Source organism: Borostomias antarcticus, assembly GCF_949987555.1.
Source record: "Borostomias antarcticus genome assembly, chromosome: 11".
NCBI lineage: Eukaryota > Metazoa > Chordata > Actinopteri > Stomiiformes > Stomiidae > Borostomias > Borostomias antarcticus.
In genome coordinates this window covers 9,110,414-9,123,354 of record NC_140244.1, presented here as the reverse complement: position 1 = coordinate 9,123,354, position 12,941 = coordinate 9,110,414, and the positions used below count along the sequence as shown (strand labels likewise).

Here is a 12,941-nt window from a genome sequence, read left to right as displayed (position 1 = left end):
TACACTTATCCCACTGCTGCCTGAAAGCTATTGCCAGTCCTTCTGCTGTGATCTCTCACACACACAAACACGCTCAGTCACACGGTGGTACGTCTGTGCCCCTCCATACAAGATCATGTGTGTCAGTTCATCGGACAGGGTTCAAACCCCAGATGCCATAGCCAGCCCAATCTAAGCCTAGATTAGGGAGTGAAATGAGACAAACATTTTAAAACTAGCCAGCATTGTTCTGCATCCACGCAGCATATAGAAAAGTGAGTTGGCGCTGTCGTTAGAATCTATATATCTAAGTCTGTAGCTGCCCGGGTAGCAGCAGTGAGGTTGTAGTTGACAGTGTGCTGTTCTGACCCAGTCCAGACCAGCGAGGGGAGAGACCAGCGAGGGGAGAGACCAGCGAGGGGAGGAGTCCACCGGTCCGCCGTTCCCGTCTGCCCACCAGCCGTCTTTCATGCGTCTCCTAGCAACCGACGCCACCTCAACCATGAACTGTGAGCAGGACTTTGGAGACGGGGGCATGAACGTCACCCTCACACTACGGCTCCTCATGCACGGCAAGGTACTGGAACGCTGGCTGGACTGACTCATTTGATTCAATGCATTTTTGTTTGTTTGCTCAGTTCAAATGAATTTGGTTCTGTGCAATTAATTTCAGTTCAATTCAGTGTAATTAAGTAAACTCAAACTGACTCATCTCAAGGGTTGGACTGTTCCATTGGATTAATTACTACGCATAGTAGTATAGAATCTGACCAGGTCCAGGGATCAGTATGATGACATGTCTCTCTGCTTCCTCCCACAGGAAGTAGGCAGCATTATTGGCAAGGTGAGCACTTCCTGTCCTCTCTTGTTCTGTGGTTTGAGATGATGTAGAAACCTTGGGCGTTCAGACAGTCTGTCTGTAGGAGAGAGAGAGAGAGAGAGAAAGAGAGAATATGAATTGAATGGACAGCTATTAACATATTCTTCTTCTAGTCTCATCCTCTTAAAGGGATAGTTCAGAATTTTGGACATTTACAACTTACCCATAATGTTGTTGATTGTTGTTCTGGCATTAGCCGCATGCTAATGTTAGGGTTAGGGTTGACTTCAAAGAAAACTCACTTAAACACTTCACAATGCGCCAAATTAAATATGAGGACAGTCTGCCGGGGCGTCATTTGAGTTTTTATATATATAGCCTCATTTTTGAAGTCCAACTATTGATGAACGCATTTGTTTGCTCTGATCTATATTGCTCTCTCTGTAACTAGAGAGGTGGAGCTTAACTAGCTGGCACATTTGTCTTCACAACAACAAGAGCAGAAGAGTGGACTATTCTCTTACTATCAACACAACAGCAAGTTGCAATGGCCACGTTCAAAAGGGAAATTATGTCCGACTTGGATGAGGAGTTTAGTTCACCGGGCGATCCTGTTTGGATTGTTTATATGTCCGTTTTCTTTTAGTGGTGCCATTTCAGTTTGATTGCAATAGTCGCATGGCGCTAGTCTCTCTCCAGACTCAAATATTACGTCACGGCCACTTTGCCACCCAAGCTGGTATTTTGAGGGCGTAATGACGGTTCAAAATTGAAAGAGTGACAGGTCGTAGCAGCAAATGAGAGACGCTTGCCCAGGTTAAATGGGCAGGGCATATCTATGGGTGGGAACGCCTTATTGTGAAAGTCATTACTATTTTCTGACCATGTACTATATGTAGCTATGTAGCTATAATATATAGCTTGCTGTACTGCTTGTCTGTCCCTAAAGGTAGCACAGAGAAACATGAGGCTGGAAGAGACTACCTGAATCCCAAACCTATCTTAGCTTCAGCCCCACAGACACATAATACCTGGAGGTCTTAGGCAGCCGGATGGTAAATGGACTGCACTTATATAGCGGCTCTCTACCTTAATGGACAAAGCACTTTACAATGGCCTCTCATTCACCCATTCACACACACATTCACACACCAATGGCGGCATGCTGCCATGCAAGACACTAGCCTGCTCACTGGGAACAATTTAAATAGGCATAAGCAAGATGGGGATCATTCGACCTGGCCGATTATTTTATTTTATTATTATTTCATTATTATTTTAAGATGCCGGTGTAGAGACTAGGGGCTAATTTGGTATTCAGGGTTTCTCTTGATTTCAGTACCATCAAATCTCCAGTCACACCAGTCTATAGTCCCTAATCAGTCTCCAGTCACACCAGTCTATAGTCCCTAATCAGTCTCCAGTCACACCAGTCTATAGTCCCTAATCAGTCTCGTCACACCAGTCTATAGTCCCTAATCAGTCTCCAGTCACACCAGTCTAGAGTCCCTAATCAGGCATGCATCCTCCCCAGGGATCCATTCATGTAAGAGCCATATTGCTGTGCAGAGGGGCAGAGCTGATGTTCAGTTATCGCCTTTAAACAACTGCAAGTTCACCAGCATCAGGAAACAGTGAAATACAGCTAAAGCAAGACTCTGATATTCATACTGCTTACCTTCATAGGGTTCTTCCATGAAAGAAAACAGTGGATATAATGACATGTAAAATGATTCAATGCAGCCACAATCGTGTCAATATCTGTCTAAACGTGTTGTGTATCCCCTCCCCCAGAAAGGAGAAACGGTGAAGAAAATACGAGAGGAGGTAAGAAGTCTGGCAGTCCCTTCTAGCCTTTCCTATCCCTCTTTTTATCCCTCCATCCTTACAATAGGCCTAAAAGCAGCCATCTGGACGTGGCAAAGCCACTGTGATGCTCAGCAGACCGTTTGACCTCTCAGTCTTTACCTGAGCCTCTCCTCTTCTCTTCTTCCTCTGCTTTCTCTCTCCTCCTGTCCTGCAATTCTCAACCTCTCCTCCTGCCTCTCCTCCTTGTCGCTTCCTTGCCTCCTCTCTTCCTCTCCTCCTCATCCCCTCTTCTTTCTCTCCTGACCTCTCCCTCCTGCTTCTCCTCTCCTCCTCTTCTTTCTCTCCTGACCTCTCCCTCCTGCTCCTCCTCTCCTCCTCCTCTTCTTTCTCTCCTGACCTCTCCCTCCTGCTCCTCCTCTCCTCCTCCTCTTCTTTCTCTCCTGACCTCTCCCTCCTGCTTCTCCTCTTCTTCTTTCTCTCCTGACCTCTCCCTCCTGCTCCTCCTCTCCTCCTCCTCCTCTTTCTCTCCTGACCTCTCCCTCCTGCTTCTCCTCGCCTCCTCCTCTTCTTTCTCTCCTGACCTCCCTTCTGCTTCTCCTCCTCTTCTTTCTCTCCTGACCTCTCCCTCCTGCTCCTCCTCTCCTCCTCCTGCTCTCCGTGCCTCCAATCATGACAGCATAGACCGAACAGGACCCACACTGAATATTCTGATCTCAAGGGTAACAGACACGTCACAAGCACTCTATTACGTGACTCTCTCTGTCTCTCTCTCTCTCTCTCTCTCTCTCTCTCTCTCTCTCATACAAACACACACTCACACACAACACACAAGAGCCTGATCACTTGGAGAAAATTACCATCAGAATTCTCAGAATGTTTGACTGATAGTACCGTTTGCTGAGAAGAGCCGTGACCATGCCGACCGACCGCTGGGGCCTTAGAGTGACGGGGCAACCACTCACCCCGAGGTAGCAGAGCGCAGTGGTCGGGTCGGGGGGCAATGTAGGGCTTGACCATGGCCTGGAGGGACCTGTTCCTCTCATTGCTCTGTAGGGTAGTACTAGAGTTTTAAACTGGATGAGAGCTGTTACAGAGAGCCAGTGTAGAGAATGGAGAAGGGAAGTTGTGTGGGAGAACTTGGGGTGGCGAACCCAGGCGAGCTTTCTGGGTAGCTCTAGAGGTTTAATGGCTGACGCTGGGGCCCCAGCAAGGAGGACGTCGCAGGAGTCTAGGCGGGGAATGACAAGATCCTGGATGAGCATCTACAAGACCATATAGCAGGTTCTACTAAATGGTAGTATTGGTACCGTTTGCATGTAGCAGTAGACCATGGTTGTATTAGTCATTTTCGAGCCTCAAAACCTTCTGAGTATTTTATTGTTTTGCCTGGGTGATCAGATTACACATAAACATTCACTACTTCTACCTATAGCTGCTCAAAACTTGTTTTCAGTACATCATTTTTCAAGTATTCAGTGCAGGCTAAGCACAGAGCTGGAGTCAGGACCTGGATGGGGGATGAGTAAGCCATGTCTGTCACACACACACACATATACACATGCAGGCATGCACGCACACGCACGCACACACACACACACACATACACATGTAGGCATGTACGCACGCGCACACACAAAAACACACACACACGTGCACACACACCTGCTGCTCTTCTCTGAAGAGTAGACTACACTAGTCTACTCTGTTGTGCTCTACTCTATTGTACACTAGTGTTGTGCTCTACTCTATTTTACTCTGCTCTTCTCTCCATCCTTCTAATTCTGCTGAGAGAGGGATGGAGGAGAGGAGAGGGGGAGCAGGGTTAGGGGACAACAGAGGAGGGGAGAGAAGAGAAGCAAAAAGGGGAGAGGATAAGATAATACAAGCAAGGAGATGAAAGGAGAGGAGCGAGTGCTATTCCTCGTTTGTCAACAGAACAGAGACAGAGGGTCACATAGAGGCTACTGGAGGTATCAAACTGACAAACAGCTTGTGTGTGTTTGTGTGTGAGTACGTGTTTGTGTGTGGTTTGTCTAAGCATGTGTGCTTGTGAGCACAGTATGTGTGTGTTTGATAACAGCAGCCTACTAGACAGATTGCAGACTATTTATTGTAATAAAAATAGAATGCATAATGATGTGGTGATCTGTCACTCTGAGATGAACACAGCGACTAGATAAATCTCTCTTTTTATTACCTCCAACAAAACATTGATACATGATGCCAAGCTGGGAGTCTGTAAGGGTGTTAGTGTGTATAGTTCACTCTATACACTTTATACTTTTTGTATAAAATGATGCTTCCATAATGTTGTCATACGTCATGCAATCTTGGTTGAATCATATGGAGCCAAGCAAGCATTGTGCCCCTTCACTGGAAATGCTATGTAGCACTATAGTGTAGCACTATAGTATAGCCAAGCAACCGCCTGGCAATCATCCATGCACTTAGCAGCACAATCCGTTTCAGTTGATAGTCTCTTTAGTCACGGCATTATTCTGGAAAGGCAATATAGTGCAACGTACTAGGGTAGCTATCTAGCTATCAGTAGCCAGTGTAATCGGATTCCATCTAGCTATGCTAGCAAGCGGGCTGTCAACTTGCACATGTATTAAAGACTGAAGGTTTGAGTCAGTTAAGCACTAAATAAGTCAGCTATCTACGTAGCACTAACGATGCTGTCTGTCAGCAAAGTAACATTAGCTAACCTTAGCTAGCTAACTGAAGCTGTGCCTGTGGTCTGTGGAGTTAGCTAGCTAGCCATCACGTTAGCCATCACCGGGCAAAAATAGATACTTTGTCTGCTTTGGATTTTGTTGAAAAAGAAGAATAGTTGGGCAATGGCTAGATAGCTAAGGCATTTTGAACCGTGTCATAATTTATTAGCTATCGATATAGTCAATTCAGACCTTGTTTGCTTGCTTGCGCTCAACGAACCACAACGCAGCAGCAGTCATTGCAGCTGGTTGCGCGTGCCAGTTTCACGTCGCATCAAAGCCACTAGCTGGCTACAGTTGTATACTACCGGTGTAATGTTTTATTGATATTAATGTAGCCTCAACTGAATTCATTTCAGGAAATAAATATGCCTGTAGAATTTCAGTAAGTAGTGGAGCTTGTGCAAAGAGCCTATTCCCACCCTGGCGAAATATGAGCAGTCCTGATAAAATATGAGCAGTCCTGATTAAATATGAGCAGTCCTGATGAAATATGAGCAGTCCTGATGTCGGCGGGCAGTTCACTGTGTGGCCAGGACAGAAAGGAGCTGTGGCCATGTCAGAACCTCAAACCTTGTTCCATCTCCTAACTGTAGCAGTTAACAGGAGAACATATGCCTGCACCAGTCTGTGTATATATACACGTGTGTCCACCTAGACCCTCATATATTTGCCTTTTGTCTCATTCCTCCTTTTACTCCCCCCGGCCCCGACCTAGTGCTGTGCAGCAGCTATAATTGGGTTTGTCTTTGGTTCTATCCAGCCCTGAGACCTAGCCTGGCTTGTCTTTGGTTCTATTCAGCCCTGAGACCTAGCTTGGCTTCTCTTTGGTTCTATCCAGCCCTGAGACCTAGCCTGGCTTGTCTTTGGTTCTATCCAGCCCTGAGACCTAGCCTGGCTTGTCTTTGGTTCTATCCAGCCCTGAGACCTAGCCTGGCTTGTCTTTGGTTCTATCCAGCCCTGAGACCTAGCCTGGCTTGTCTTTGGTGCTTGGTGTGTCTTCAATTGCTCAAGGAGATTAGAGCTTCTATAAAACAGTCTTATACAGAATGAGAGAGCAATGAATCAACCCACATGACTTGAAAGAGAGCCAGCCTCCATTACTCTACACAGTGTAGAGTGATGTGTTCTAAAATGATCACCAGTAATAAAGCTCAGTGCACTATGACAGACTGCATCAGGTGCTTTTAGAACCAGTGGTAGCAGCGTTCATATCAATAATGTCTCCATAAACAAGAACTGGCATGAAAGTGGATTGGACCATTTGTTTTCTGCTGCTCAATGAGAGACATGATCTATTTCAATATAATAAACACAATTTTAAACTCAACTTCTTGACATGGAAGACGGAATCGTTGAAATTGTGGAAAAACTTTAAAGTAAGTACGTAAACTTTATTTTTTAGGCACATTTAAATACAGTTTACACTGGCCAAAGTGCCGTACATAGTGCATTAAGATAAAAACAAGTCAAGTTAAATATACAAATACAAAAAAACAAAAGAAAAAGAAAAAGATCTATACAAACATCCAAGCAACGGCAAACATGTCAAATGATGTCCAATGATCCAATTTATTTATTCGTCACACAGTAAGACACACACAGACACACAGTGTAGGGAGGTGGGAACGGGTTAGGGTTAGGGTTACACACTCGAATGACAGGGGCGTCCTGGAGGTGGCTGAGAGGAGGACCCTGAAGAAGGTTCTATCAATCATGGACAACCCACAGCACCCACTACACCAGTCACTGATGGCACACAGGAGCACTTTCAGTAACAGACTCACCACCATGCACTGCACCACAGAACGCTCGAGGAAGTCCTTCCTCCCAACAGCCATTAGATTATTCAACTCCACACAATCTGGGCGTGGCCACAGGGATTGCACTTATTAATAATGCACCATTATGACACTATGGCTTTTAACTGGAGATCACTTGGTGTACAACACATCCATTGTTTTTAACAACGTACATGTCTGATGTTTTTGGTCTGTCCTTATCTTGTATGTTTCTATATGTGTATTGTTGTCTTGTGTTGTTTTTATGGCTTTATGAGCTACGTGGCATTTTAATTTCCTTCGGGATAAATAAAGTGAATCAAATCAAATCAAATCAAAAGTCCACCGATTAGACTCTTCTCTGCTCTTAACCCATCCTGTCGTCTGTCCCCCGAGGGCAGTCAGGTTTAGGGTTAGCAGAGAGCAGGCAGCATGCAGGGGACGCACCACGGGGGTTAGGATTAGCAGAGAGCAGGCAGCATGCAGGGGACGCACTACGGGGGTTAGGGTTAGCAGAGAGCAGGCAGCGTGCAGGGGACGCACCATGGGGGTTAGGATTAGCAGAGAGCAGGCAGCGTGCAGGGTTAGGGTTAGCAGAGAGCAGGCAGTGTGCAGGGGACGCACCACGGGGGTTAGGATTAGCAGAGAGCAGGCAGCGTGCAGGGGACGCACCACGGGGGTTAGGGTTAGCAGAGAGCAGGCAGCGTGCAGGGGACGCACCACGGGGGTTAGGGTTAGCAGAGAGCAGGCAGCATGCAGGGGACGCATCACGGGGGTTAGTGTTAGCAGAGAGCAGGCAGCATGCAGGGGACGCACCACGGGGGTTAGGATTAGCAGAGAGCAGGCAGCGTGCAGGGGACGCACCACGGGGGTTAGGATTAGCAGAGAGCAGGCAGCGTGCAGGGGACGCACCACGGGACCGACCAAGCGCTTCATGGGGAGAACATGCAAACTCAGAAAGGCTCGGAAGCCCTCTTGCTGTGAGTTGCCAGTCCTGGGTACTGTGCCACCGCGCCGCATGGGAGCCATTTTGGGGTTCAGTGTCTTGCTCAAGGACACTTCGGCACACTCTGGAAGCTGGGATTGAACCGGGGACCAAATAATATAAACTGAAACAAGCATGACTGTGCCCCTTTAACAATATTGGTTTGTCTGTAGGTTTTAACGTGTACATACAGTATGCTGATGACTCTTTAGTGTGGGCCATTGCTTGCATGTTTGACCAGGTTCTTTCCAAGTCATAGGATAGGAAATGTACCTGATGATTTACTCTGACGTTCACATTGAACATGTATACATGTGCCTGGGTACATGCACACTTCCCTTCATAAAGCAAATGCCTACTGTAGTCATGGTCAAGAAGTTGTGAGTAAAATCCGTCTTCTTATATAGAAATAGCTAATGCTTGTTATTGAGCAGCGGAAAACAAATAGTCCAGTCCACTTTCATGCTCACTGGTGACCACAAAGATACGTCATCAGGGACTGAGGCTAGCCAGCCATAGCATACGTCATCTTGACCTCATCGCTTCAAACCTCGTCCTCTGGGAACCCAAGCATGATAAAGACACATGTGGTGCTCGGAAGAAGCTGTAACGTACGTGGACCTGCTGAAGAACGACACTGGCTCCAGCGCTGGTGAACTGCGCTCTGGCAGGCTGGACCAGGTTGTGTGGAAAGGTGTCAGCTCACCTAACCCTAACCCTAACCCTTGCCCCAGTGGCCTCGACATAACTAAGTTCATGCCCTGTGATTATGGAGACATGATCTATGCTGCTACCACTGTACTGAAACCACTTGAGTTGAGTGCACTGTGTTTTATTACTGGTGAGCATTTTTAGTACACATCACTGTACACTGTATAGTAATGTCTGGCCCTCTCCCAAGTCACGTAGGTCAATAGTAATGTCTGGCCCTCTCCCAAGTCATGTAGGTCAATTAATTGCTCTCTCTTTGTGTAGAGGGCCCTTCTATAGGAGCTACCAATATACCCAATCTCCTTGATCAAGGGTTAGATCATGCTTGAGAGTTGTATAGTGCTTGCTCTCTCTCTCTCTCCCTCTCTCTCTATCTCTCTCTCCCCCTCTGTCTATCTCTCTCTCCCCCTCTCTCTATCTCTACTGAATGACTCACAGGCCTGGTAGGAACAGCACACTAATTACTGTACATGCATCTCTCTACTTCCTCTCTTCTCTAATCCCTTCTCCCTTGTCTCCCCTCCTTTTCTCCAATCCCCCTCTCCTCTCATCTCTCCCTAAAATCCCTTATCCTCTCCTCTAACGCTCTCCCTCTCTATATCCCCTCCTCCATATCCCTCTCTATATCCCCTCCCCATCGTTCCCCCTCTCTCATCTCCCTCCCCCACGCATATCTCAATGTTTCAAGCCCAGTCTAGGAGGGACCATAAGTGAATTGTGTGTTAGAGTGGGCTGTTCCTCTGAAGTGATGTGATGAAGAGGAGAGGTGAGGGAGGAGGGAGGAGGGAGAGTCTCTCTCTCTCTCTCTCTCTCTCTCTCTCTCTCTCTCCCTCCCTCACCTCTCTCTCTCCCTCTCTCCCTCTCTCCCTCTCCATCCCTCCCCCCCTCTCTCTCCCTCTCTCCCTCCCCTCTCTCTCTCTCTCTCCCTCCCTCCCCTCTCCCTCCCCTCTCCCTCCTTCCCTCCCTCCCCTCTCTCTCCCTCTCCTTTAACTCCCCTCTCTCTCCCTCCCTCCCCCCTCTCTCTCCTTCTCCCTCCCTCCCCTCTCTCTCTCTCTCCCTCTCCCTCCCCTTTCTCTCTCAGACCAGCAGAACAGACCAGCCGAATTGATTCTTGTCTTCCTCTTTTCTCCATGCCCATTCCTCCCCCATCCCCCTCTCCTCTCTTTCTCTCCTCTCCTGCACACGCCCCCTCCCCTCCTCCACCTCCCCTCTCCCTTTTCTCTCCATCATCCACCCTCCTCTCCTTACCCCTCCATCTCATCCTCACAGAGCAGCGCTCGTATCAACATCTCAGAGGGCTCCTGTCCAGAGAGGATCATCACCATCACAGGGCCCACAGACTGTGTCTTCAGAGCCTTCACCATGATCACCTTTAAACTGGAGGAGGTGGTGACTATACAGCTCTACCTGTCTCTCTCTCTCTGTCTGTCTTTCTCCCTCTCTCTCTTTCTCCCTCTCTCTCTCTCTCTCTTTCACCCTCTCTCTCCCTCTCTCTCTTTCTCCCTCTCTCTCTCTCTCTCTCAGGCTGTGCTGAGTCTAACCTTCATATCATGCACACAGCTCCTGGTGACAGGTTGACATTCATTAAATAGGTGGTAGTGCACACACACATACACACACACACACACACACACACACACACACACACATGCACACACGCACCACTGATAAGCCCTACCCATCTCTAAGACAGTACAGTACACACATTTTTCCATTGATCCCAGTCTAAATATGCTTATGAACACAACCTGGTGATCTGATCTGTGATCAGCTTCTCTAACACACTCACACAGAGACAGAAGAAGCCAGAGCCAAACACATGAGAGACATGAAAGGATAACACAAAATGCATTTTACACAACTGATGTCCGTTGTGTCGATTGAATGGTTGAATGATGGAGATACGTACCGGTTGGGGAGGTTGGTTCTGATGTGTTAGATATTGGACCAGCACCAGAAAGAGAGCCGGAGACAGTCTTGTGTAATAAAGTTCTACTGTCTCTGTGTCATGGTCTCCTCCAAAGCCCTGGAGGTCTCATCCAAAGCCCTGGAGGACTCATCCAAAGCCCTGGAGGACTCATCCAAAGCCCTGGAGGACTTATCCCAAGCCCCTAACCCTATCCCTAGCCCTAACTCCTCCCTGATGTGCCAGACAGCCAGGAGCAGAGAGCTGGGTTTAGGATTGGAAGGAGAGAGGATTTGATTGTTCACAGCTATTAAGACACATTGCATATTCAGAAATTAAATCTAGGGGGTGACATTTAATCCTCTGTAATCCTGATGTGAGATGTGTGTGTGTGTGTGTGTGTGTGTGTGTGTGTGTGTGTGTGTGTGTGTGTGTGTGAAAGAGAGAGCAAGAGAGAGAAGGAACAAAATTGCCCTATATTTTCATACACAATTTATTTTGAGTGTGAGCAGTTATTAGCAGGGATACAGTACTTGAGGAAATAAAGTATATACTTAATATTCTTCAGCAGCGCTCAAGAGATTTGCTGGCAGAATGCTGAGTGCATTCCCCAAAACCCCCTTGATAGAGTGTCATCTTTATATTTGCAGATGACATAAAGTTTGGGTTGCATTTGACAAGGAGAAGAAGAACGCCTGGAGCAATACTCATTCAGATCACGCAGCCCGCTCCGTGCTGATGGGCAGCCAGACAAGCCTTTGCTATTTACATTTCACATGTAGCCCAAGTGGGGCTAGGGCTATGGTTAGGGCTAGGGTCAGGGCTAGGGTCAGGTTTAATTAAGGAGAGGGGGAACTGCAGGACTAGTAGTTGTTTGGGCCCTCAGCTGAGGGGTTAGGAGAGGGCTAGGGTTAGGGCTAGGGTCAGGGCTAGGGTCAGGTGTAAATAAGGAGAGGGGTGACTGCAGGACTAGTAGTTGTTTGGGCCCTCGTCTGAGGGGCCTAGATAGATAGATATAATCTTTATTTGTCATACAGCACACAGATGTGGACAGCAGGACCAGGGTTAGGGTTAGGGGGCACAGAGGGAAAGGATGTGGAATCCTATGAGCACGGATAGTCGGGAGGGATAGTAGTTTGCTTTTTTAATGTTGTATCTCGAAACAAAAGGCCCTACTAGCCTGTGAGGCAAACAAGAGGCCGGGCCAGTAGGCCAATTGATTGCTAGTTCATTGGCCCGGCTGGCTGGGGTCAGACATTAGTAAGTTCCATCCCTGGGTATAGTTAGGATCTGCTTGCATGAATAAAGGTTAGATGAATCAGTGTTCCTTAAAAAGATAACAATGTGTCTGACAGTGCTAAGCTGCTGAGCAAGAGAATGTATGCATCAGTTCTGGGAGATAACTCATATCAGTTATGGGAGATAACTCATATCAGTTCTGGGAGATAGGAGATAACTCATATAAGTTCTGGGAATTGGGAGATAACTCATATCAGTTCTGGGAGATAACTCATGTCAGTTCTGGGAGATAACTCATATCAGTTCTGGGAGATAACTCATGTCAGTTCTGGGAGATAACTCATATCAGTTCTGGGAGATAACTCATGTCAGTTCTGGGAGATAGGAGATAACTCATATCAGTTCTGGGAGATAACTCATATCAGTTCTGGGAGATAACTCATGTCAGTTCTGGGAGATAACTCATATCAGTTCTGGGAGATAACTCATGTCAGTTCTGGGAGATAGGAGATAACTCATATCAGTTCTGGGAGATAGGAGATAACTCATATCAGTTCTGGGAGATAACTCATATCAGTTCTGGGAGATAACTCATATCAGTTCTGGGAGATAGGAGATAACTCATATCAGTTCTGGGAGATGGGAGATAACTCATATCAGTTCTGGGAGATAACTCATGTCAGTTTTGGGAGATAACTCATATCAGTTCTGGGAGATAGGAGATAACTCATGTCAGTTCTGGGAGATAACTCATGTCAGTTCTGGGAGATAGGAGATAACTCATATCAGTTCTGGGAGATAACTCATATCAGTTCTGGGAGATAGGAGATAACTCATGTCAGTTCTGGGAGATAACTCATGTCAGTTCTGGGAGATAACTCATGTCAGTTCTGAGAGATAGGAGATAACTCATATCAGTTCTGGGAGATAGGAGATAACTCATATCAGTTCTGGGAGATAACTCATATCAGTTCTGGGAGATAACTCATATCAG

The 12,941-nt window shown here is 47.0% G+C and overlaps 1 protein-coding gene across 1 annotated transcript in view; it reads left to right on the top strand.

Moving 5' to 3' along the window:
- Nucleotides 1–448: 448 nt before the first annotated feature.
- The window catches only part of pcbp4 (poly(rC) binding protein 4), a gene marked incomplete at both ends in the record, with an annotated part of 104,620 nt that continues 92,127 nt past the window's right edge, over nt 449–12,941 (top strand). The window contains 4 exons of the mRNA XM_084445595.1: nt 449–556; nt 800–823; nt 2,594–2,626; nt 10,072–10,188. Coding sequence (XP_084301721.1) covers nt 449–556; nt 800–823; nt 2,594–2,626; nt 10,072–10,188 — 282 coding nt within the window. The remainder of the gene's footprint in view (nt 557–799; nt 824–2,593; nt 2,627–10,071; nt 10,189–12,941) is intronic.